The 9,682-nt window shown below is 42.1% G+C and overlaps 1 protein-coding gene across 1 annotated transcript in view; it reads left to right on the top strand.

The window, feature by feature from the left end:
- The window catches only part of LPAR1 (lysophosphatidic acid receptor 1), a 74,480-nt gene extending 68,611 nt beyond the window's left edge, over positions 1 to 5,869 (top strand). Inside the window, exon 4 of the mRNA XM_008629168.2 lies at positions 75 to 5,869. Coding sequence (XP_008627390.1) covers positions 75 to 376 — 302 coding nt within the window. The 3' untranslated portion in view covers positions 377 to 5,869. The remainder of the gene's footprint in view (positions 1 to 74) is intronic.
- Positions 5,870 to 9,682: the final 3,813 nt, after the last annotated feature.

Below are 9,682 nucleotides of genomic sequence, written 5' to 3'. Positions count from 1 at the left end.
GAGGTGTTTTGACAAGTAATGATGCATTAGTATATTTGTGGAGTTTGTCTTTTGTCCATTCTTTCTCTTTTTAGGTGCTTTCATAATCTGCTGGACCCCAGGTTTAGTCTTGCTGCTCCTTGATGTTTGCTGTCCCCAGTGCAATGTCCTGGCCTATGAAAAATTCTTCCTGCTCCTGGCAGAGTTCAACTCTGCCATGAACCCCATCATCTACTCCTACCGGGACAAGGAAATGAGTGCGACATTCAGGCAGATCCTCTGCTGCCAGCGCAGTGAGAGCACCAATGGCCCCACCGAAGGCTCGGATCGGTCAGCGTCCTCCCTCAACCACACCATCTTGGCTGGTGTCCACAGCAACGACCACTCCGTGGTGTGAAACCACAGCCAGCCGTGTGACCAGCAAAGGGCAGCAGGCGACGCCGCGGGGCGGGGCAGGTGCATGGCCCCTGGGAAGGTAACCCACTCACGTTTTCTCAAACACTAATGGACTACAAGCGCATGTTTTCCAGGGGGCCTGACACACCAGCACAGACCGCCCTGTCCACAGGACTGGCCATGCTGCAAGGCCTTTGATTCCTACTTCGAAAAAGCAGAACATAGTTGCTTTGCAGCAGAGGTCATCGATAGCCCATGAAAAGCCTTGCTGAGACTCTGTTGGACTTTGCTGCATCTTGGTGCCAGTCTGAATCAACTCTGATTAATTAAGCTTATACCTGCTTCACTTCATTTACATGTAGCCACTTAGTATTTTTAAAAAGGGAGTAAAGGGGATAAAAATATGCCTATCATTTAATAGACATGTAATATGTATCACCATCAGCATGCTTGTGATGAACATTTTCTGTGCAGGGAGTAAAACTGTGCTGTAGTCTTTGTATCCTTAGCCACACTGTCATAACTACAGTAAAAAGAAAAGTATTTCTTTCTAACACAGGCAACAGGAAGATGAGGGAAACTGACTCTTCTTACCTTCATTACCGGAGTTAGAGAATGCATGTTCTGTGTGTATGCAGATTGTTTTAATTATGAAAAAAAAAAAAAAAGCTCTTTGTAAAGTCTGCCGGAAAGTAGAAAAGTATAGACTGTATCCCAGTGTTTGTTTAGATTATGAAATAAACATACTTTAGTCACAATGTATATAAGGTTCTTCTTTGAAGTGTGGTATGAAATGTGTAACATGCGAGGGGTACCAAGTTTTTTATGGATAAGTTCTTAAAGTAGAACACATCCCTAAGGCTCTTAAAGGGCTACAGTCAGGTTGGTAGATTGCAAAAATTGTATTTATTGCATATTCTTGGAATGCTTTTCTTGTTCATGGCAAAAAGCATATGCATTTTTAATGGAAAAAAAAGCTATGTTTTTATGGAACTTTTCTTGTAACTGAAAACAAAAGACCTTCTGCATTTTTGCACTGAGAAATATTTGGGGAGTACTGTTCAAATTATACACCCTTCATTTCAAAAGCAGTGGGCCGCTAAGAACCAAGGCACAATTTTATTTTGTACAGTCAAGACTTTACAAGGTAGTCATCTATTGCAAATGACTGGACCATGCTACAGATAGTAGCCACACATGTACACTGTTATAAAAACCTAAGCTAACAGGTGGGGTTTTTTTCATATGAGACTGTTTTGAAGAGAAATGTCACTCGTGAATATCGGTTGCGAAGAATCAGTGATACTAAACAAAACTCCTTAACAGGAGTAAATGTGAGCAAAGGTGGGATCTTGCTGATAAAAAACTTGGGACCTCTTTCTAGGAAACTGTGTGTTCTCCTAACAATGTAAAATACATCAACAGTAAATTCCTGGCACTGTTTTCATCATTGTTTTGTCTCTATAACAAAAAGAAACAAACAAACAAAACAAAAAAAAATCAATTAAAAAAGAAAAAAAAAAAAAAAACAAACAAAACCCACACTCAGAAAAAAATTACCCCACAAAACAAAACAAAAAAACCCCAGAGATGTATATCATTAATTGTACCGTACTGGAATGTAACTTACAGGACGATATTCTCCCATTTGGGCAGGGAGAAAATGGAGGGTAGAGGCTCAGCCCAGCAAAATCCAGTGTTTTCTAGATCTCTTGCTTTGAGGAGATGCTCAGGTTTTATGCTTCCAAGCATGAAATAACTTGGAATAGGCAGTTCCTTACTGAGCAAAGGAAGAGTAACAAGTGAACAAAACCTGCCTCCACTGAATAAAGTGAGAGTTTTGACACTGCTTTCAGTAAAACTGAAATCCACCTGAATTGTTGAGCTAATTTTGTGTGGACACTGTGGAAAGTAGAGTAGGCAGAGAGAATAAACATAACGCTATCTGCCAGTTGACCAAGGATTTGAATATATCCACTTGCTTTGAACAAAACCAGTTTTTTTTCTGACTGTATTTTGAGAGCAAGTTAATGTACAGGTTGATTTGGTTTTATTCGCAGAACTGTACTGAGAAACAGAAGAACAGGCTGTATGAACTTTTTCATTTAAAAGCATCTGCTTGCTAATCCACTCATAATTTTTCCTTAGCACCTGCTTGATATGAACTAGTGCAGGTAAGCAGAAGAAAGGAGAGGGTAAGACTGCCTCCAAAGGCAGGGCACATCTGACTGAAAAACAATTTCCTTTTCTCAAGAGTCCTTGGAGTTCCTTTCTTCCTTGGATCCAGGAAGAGCACTTTTTCCTGTCCCTAACATCCCCACAGAAGTAGAAGATCACAGACACTATATTCTAGGGTTTGGGGATTTTTGGGCTGGGGGGTTGCCCTTTCCAAGTGTCCTTCTCACTGCTGTTTGCATGCTTTTATTGAATCTCATCCAGATAGGGTGGGAGGATGATGTCACGAAATAGCAGCAAATCATTCACCCTAGTTTAACCTGCTGGAAGTGTGGTGGGTTTTGCGAAGCCATGGGTGAATAATTTGAAAACAGGGGTGGTGTGGTTGTTCGAGACATGGGTGGGTCCAGAGGCCCCTTGTGAAGACAGATGCCCAAGGAGGTTTTCTGTCATCATTGTGATTGTGACAGATGGCAGTTGCTGTCCAGGTACATTGATCAACCCAAGGAGGCACTCAACAATTCGAGAAGCTGGACCTTTTGAACTCTTGGGAGCAGTTAAATTTCTGTTGTCAGGTATATTAATCCAGGAGCATGTCTGACAGCAGGTGGCTTTTCTTCTAATAGGTGAAGTGCAGTGTTTCAGATCAAATGCAACAGGAAGAACGTCGCTTGTGCAATTCTGCTAGAGGAACTCACTGAGCGTGTGACTGCTGTATAAAAATTTGATTAGTGCTTTGTGTTGTTGACATGTTGTCCCTATATCCTTAAGAAATCTGATCTGTGAATTGAGTGGTTCTTTGCAAGCTAATGAAATTACAGCTCCAGTGAGCAAAGAGAATAAAAACCAGAGCCTGGAATAGAAGGATTCATTTTCTGCGTTCCTTAGAATGGTTCCCATGCCATTTGTTTTCATCTCAGAATTTTTTTAAGTTTTGCTCTTCTATTCAGATTTTCCAGCCTCATTGTGCAGTTGTAGAACTCACTTCTGCTACGTGAAAACACAGTGCAAAGTACTTAGGGAAAAAAATTGCCCCACTTATTTTTACTTATCTCAAATTCTTCAAAAGGTTTTAGAAGACTTCTTAAAATACCAACGATCCTCCCACAGTCATTAAAATTCTTCTGTTGCTGACTGCCTCTGGTCCAAGTAAATCCTCTTGAAGTTCAAATGTAATGGTGTTTGTGTCAGCAATTGTAGTGGTGGGGAGTTGTGTATTAAAAGGAACATCATTTGCAGATCAAGGAAAATGTGTTTTCCTACTTCATGTATTTTCTGTGGCAGTATAAGTCTGAAAACTAATTAAAAAGATGGCCTTTGAATTTTAATTCCCTGTTACTGTGATATATAGGGAGACTGGGTGACCCATGGTCAGAAAAAGCACAGCTTTTATATAAACGGCTGAAAATATATTCTATGTGTGTTTGACACATTGGTTTTCTGGTCAGCACCTTTTTTTGTTCTGGGTTTTCTGAGATCCCTTGGCAGCTTCAGGCTGGCTTCTGACTGAGATGCTAAAATCTGGGCAGATAGAAGAGAGGGAAGACCAAAAAAAAGGCTTTTTCAGTGATTCCTTGAAATAAGCATATCTCTCTGTCCATAGTGCACCAGCAACAGAGTTTTTTAAATAGTTGCCACAAGATTCACCATTGTTTGTTTTAACTCTGCCCTTGCCAGAGAGTCACAGCTGTAGCAGCATTTAAACAAACAGGAAACAAAGGCTCAGAGTAAGCCACTTGATGAAAAGGACCAAGGGCAGGCCTGCTATCTTCATGGGGCAAACTAAGCCTGGGCAACTTGGATGTCAACGAGGAAAGGACATGTCTTATGTCCAGTGTTTGAGTTTTCCTTCCTCTCGAGACTAAGTAACTTCTCAATAGCAGCATAAATTTGTCCCAGTATGGGATTGCACTGAAATGAAACTTTTTGGGTCACCCATGGTCTATGTCTTTTGGTCTGTACTGGTGTGCTGGGCAGGGGTTTAACCATGGCCAGTCTGGGTCCCAGGAGCAGTGTGTCAGGGAAAACTCAAGTGGGCTCTGCTTCTGAAGCAGGTTTTGTAGCTTTTTCTGACCTTTGTGTTGCCCCAGAAGTATGCTACCAGATACCATACTTAACTGTTGTAAAGCCATCTGGGGTTTCTGTCTGTGACACTGCTGCAGCCAGGTCTGTCTGCAGTAGGTGTCCATGGACAAAAAACACGCAGCTTCTTCTGTGAAAGAAATAAAATTCTACCCTATAGATTGCTCTTCCCAGGTGGGATTAAAAAGAACACCACCAGATGGAGAGGCTTTGATGCAAACATCCCTGGTCTGGTTTTCTGTGTGAATCAAGGTGATGCAAAGCAGAGCTGGCAAAGGCATTTCTCTAGTGCATTGTCCCCACCTTGTGAGGAGGTGTGACCCCATCCCCAGTGTCCCTGTCATTGCCCTGTCATTGCTCTGGGTCCCTTCTGACCATGAGACTGGAGGTAGCTGGCAGAGGTCAGTCTTAGCAAACTGGCTGGTTTTTTCCACTTGCTGCAAAGGTAAATACAGGCTTTTCCTTTTTCTGGTCCTGTTAAGGGCTTTCCTGTTACTGCAAGTGTACCTGTTATGCCCTTTCCAGCCAGTTCTTGCTGTGAGCCATCAATCTGTGCTACCCAATGTTGTCTGTAGGGAGGGGATTTGCAACTGCAATCTCATTTGTTCAAACAAATTCCTTGGGCTTTACCATTTGATTGGGAAGGCCACTTCCAATAGAGAGTTAGCTTAAAAAGTATTAACACCCACACCTGCCCAGCCACGGCGCCTTAAGAAAATATGCCTGTATCTCTCCTTCCATTTTCCTCTCTTAGAGGGTTTTCCAAGAAGTTATTCACCCAGCTCCTCTTTTCTAAATCTTTCAAGGATGAAAAAATGAAGCTGATATGTAAGGAAAACAAACAAAACACCCAAACAAAAACAAAAAAATTACAACAAAAACCTCACAAAACAAACAAACTAAAAAAAACCCACAAGGAAAACATGAGCACAAGGCTATTAAACTATGCTGCTGTCTTCTGTGGTACGTGGAAATCCAACACACTGATAGCTGCCAGCATTTTAACAAGAGCCTCCATGAAATGTTCCCGTTTGCCTGTGATAAAATTCTGATAACCAGAAGTGTATGTGGGAGACTCAGGAATCTGTTAATTTTTCCTGTTTAAATAAAGCTGTGTTTGTAATTCAAAAGTATTGAGAGAGCCAATGAGGTTTGGCAAACAATTTTGTTACTAAGTGCACTTACTGTAAATGTTTAGAGGTTGTATCTAGTACAATAAAGTATTTGGCATGTCTAATATGGAGTGTGAAAGAAATAACCTTTTTCGGGAGACCTGGTATTTTTTGGATGTGGAGGGGAATTACTCAAAAACCACTGTACAAGGCACAGGCTTGTCTCTTCCAGGAGATAGCATAGGGCTAAAACACAGGGACAGCAAAAGGACAGATTATTTCCAGTAAACCACTTAATCCATTCTGTTTGATTCTTAGGTGCCTGCCTTCCTTTCTTTGAAGTCCACATTTCCACCATTTAACCTCGGGCTTCATCTTGTTGCTGTAGAGAAAACTCTTCCCGCACAGAGAAAACAAATTACTGCTTCTTTTCCCTGTCCCTCTTCCTTCCTTTCTCCCTCTGCTTTCTTCCTTTCCTTTTGCCCTTCACCTTCCTTTCCTTTTTGCTGTGCAAGGACATGTTTCTCCTACAATGTGTCCCCAGTTTTGATTTAACCATAGAAAGTTAACTAAACCAAATTTGATTGGCTTATGTATAGGAATGGATGTGTCCACATAAAGATCTGCATAGCCATAGGAAGGAGGCAGGAGTGAAATAAAATTATTCTATCAGTGCTGTTTAAGTATAGCTCTTTAAGACTCTATTTTTATGCTAACTCCTATTTCATGTTTTGAAGAAAAGAGGATTTATGTAAAGGGTTCATTAGCCCCCTGCCTTTTGTTAGAGAGGCCAATCACTTACACACTGATGGAAGCCAAGTGTCTGCTTCAGCAAAATGACAGAAAAAGAAGTTTGTGTTCCTAATCGCTCTAAGCATTATTAAGTACAAAAATAAAAAATGAGAAGAGTTCAAGTTTTTTCATCTCCCCAGATCCTGGTGATTCATGACTAATGCCCTGGTGCTGGGCTTTCCATGGCATGGCGTGTGTAATGTAAAGCAGTCCCATGGAGCTTGATTGCTGGACATAATGAGCAGAAAGACAAAATACACAATTGCAAAATAAATCATGTCTCATGAAAATGCACTGCAATACCTCTGGGATTTTCTGCGTAAGCCCTGGATCACCATTTGCTGGGAAAGCCAGACTGTTTATATGGCGATCTGTTAACATTAAATACACAACACGTGCAGCGCCGCAGCTCGCAGCCTTAGCGTGCAGTAGGAGACACAGAGCCGGAGCTCTGAGAGCAGAGAGCCAGCACATTTGAAATCACAATGCCCAGAGCCTGCAGTGCACTTCCCTGCATCGCCTGGGCTAACACTTCCATCTTGCTTTGTGCCTTTTTGTGCCCCTTCAGGACAGGTGTGTCTGGGTGGGCAGCACTGCCTCGCGTGAGCTGGACCCAGCAGGAGCAGATGCAATCAGCCTCTTTCATGTTTATCTAAAGCCTTTCTCCCCTTAACTGCTCAGGCTTCACATGGTTATCGATCTGCTGCTCCCCCTCTAGTCCTTGCATGCCCAACCTCTTGCTGAACATTCTTGTCACCTCTCAGCGTCCTTCCAGTTCCTCACTTGTGTTGCCTTTCCCTGTGCCTCCTCCAGAAAGCTTAAACCATCTTTGTGGAAAGCTCTAGGTGACAGCCAGGTGTTTTACACCACAAATACAGTTCCTTTGTAGTTCTTTGGAGGACAGGGTGGAAATGCAGTTAAAGTCAGTTGGCAGTATATCACAAGTGGTGTTCCCCAGGGCCTAGTTTTGGAGCCAGTTTGGTTTAATATCTTTATCAATGATGTCTTAAGGGTTTCACTATCCCTGGAGATACTTAAAAGATGTGTAGATTTGGCACGTAGGGGCATGGATTGCTCCTGCGCCTGACACTGGTAGGTTAAGGGTTACAGTCAATGATCTTAAAGATCTTTTATAACCAAAACAATTCTATGATTCTATGGGAAATAAATAAATACAATATATAGAGAACAAGGAAGTGGAAAATTGTGAGAAGGAAGGGACAACACAGAAGACACTCCCCTACCTTCTGTGCAGAATTTGGTTTATGACCCTTTCAAAGGCTTTCTGGTAAGTTCAGGAAATAATTCTTGGTTGTGGCTTTTGTTCAAGAGGAAAGAATAATACCCCTTCCATGGCATTACTTTTTTTGTCTCTGATGGAAGACTTTGTTGTTTTAGGTGTATCTAGTTTATTAAGAGATCAAAAGGCCATATGAAACAAGGAGAAGCCTTCCCATTTACCACCCACACTGAGCACAAAATTAAACTGTTTTTAAATAAATGGTGTTCTACCACTCAAAAAATTGAAGGATGTGTCAAGGATCACTGATATAGGTTGGGGTTTTTCTACTCTGTCTTTCCAAAGTTCATGATATCTGTGTATTTTGCTGCTTACTCTGCCACCGATTTTAATGTTTGTACATTCTTCTTGTCCTCAAGTGTCTCTTTGCAATCCTGCTTTTCAAAATATGTAAACACTCCTTAGTTCAAGGGAGTTACTCAAAAATGTGCCTGATATGAGCTACTCCAGCTGCTACTGCCTTCCAGACCTCTCTACTGTCTGATCACAGTGAGGGCTGATTTTGAGCCACAAATATATGCTCGAAAGTGACAATTATTTTGTTTAGAAATTCTTGTGTCAGGGAAAATGTCTGTATCATACTTATGTCCCTACAGCTAGTGCAGTGTGCTTCAGGCCAGCTGGCTGCCCATACGGTGTTTCTTAAAGAGACTCATCAGGAAAACAGGCTTTCCTGAGCTGGGCTGGGTTAAGGGTTTGGAAAAGGTGACGGACTTTTCTTTTATTTTTGAAACATCATTTCTACATCTTTGCATGAACATGCTTAGAGGTGAGCTGTTGTTTAGTCTTCAGATCATCTGTCCTTCCTCCTGCTCTTCAGACATATGCACGCTCCTGTTCATGCCCTTGAAAAAGCCTGCATATTTTCCATAAAGTGCAAAACCTGTTTTTCAGTCCACATGCTGAAAAGCACAAGGCATCCACACCTGATCTACCAGAGGGAGTGCACAGGAAAGTGGGAACTGTGGGGCCCTTGACTGTCAGACCTCTTTTCTTGATAGCTGGACACATGCACATTCTGAGCTGTGATGTCTCTTTCGGTCTGAGAACACCAGACATGTTTAGTAACTTATTCTAAGGGCACACGTAAAACACAGGTGTGACACAGGCAATGGTTTTGCTTAGACAAACTCCATCAAAACTTGCAGGATTGCAAAACTTTCACTTGAAAGGTATATTTTTTGATTTCTATTTTTTATTTCTGTGCAGAAAACTGAAAGACAGTGGGCAGCATTACTTATCTTTTTTTGTAAACAGAACATACCCTGAATCTAAGTAAATGTTCCAAAATCCAGGAAAAGCACAAAGAACAAGACTAAAGGGAGAAACTACTTTTTTTTTAATAGCAATCCATAGACTACAACTTCCTTTTTCGAACAAACCATGTTAAACGTAGCTGCTGCAGGAAGATTACTGTGCTTGAAAACTGCTGCCAGCTTCTGAACCTGACCTGCACCCTCTGAGCTCAGGGAAGGGGGTGCAGTTAGGGATGTTTTGTTCACCCCCCTGCCATGGCTGTGGTAGTGTAGGGGGCAGCAGGGACCAAAGAGGCTGTGGAGGGGGGGTCACTTGTGTCTCTGGGGTGTGAAGTCAGCCCAGGTGGGCAACTGTGCCAGGGCAGCCCTGCCAGGAGTAGCAGCCACAGGTGAGCCACAGAGCCATGTGGCAAGAGGGACATGGCAAAAAATGTTTGCAAGTAGTTATATGAAGTGGAACCAAGCTGGATTACCCTCTTGTCTGCCTCTAGCACTTTACAAAGAGGTGGAATCTCTGGGGGGATACAGCAGAACACCACTAAATTGGGATTGTAGGAACTATATGGTCATAATGAACTTTTAAGGTGGAT

The sequence above is a fragment of the Corvus brachyrhynchos genome, unplaced genomic scaffold (assembly GCF_000691975.1).
Source record: "Corvus brachyrhynchos isolate BGI_N302 unplaced genomic scaffold, ASM69197v1 scaffold90, whole genome shotgun sequence".
Taxonomy (NCBI): domain Eukaryota; kingdom Metazoa; phylum Chordata; class Aves; order Passeriformes; family Corvidae; genus Corvus; species Corvus brachyrhynchos.
This window is presented reverse-complemented; position numbering and strand designations above follow the sequence as displayed.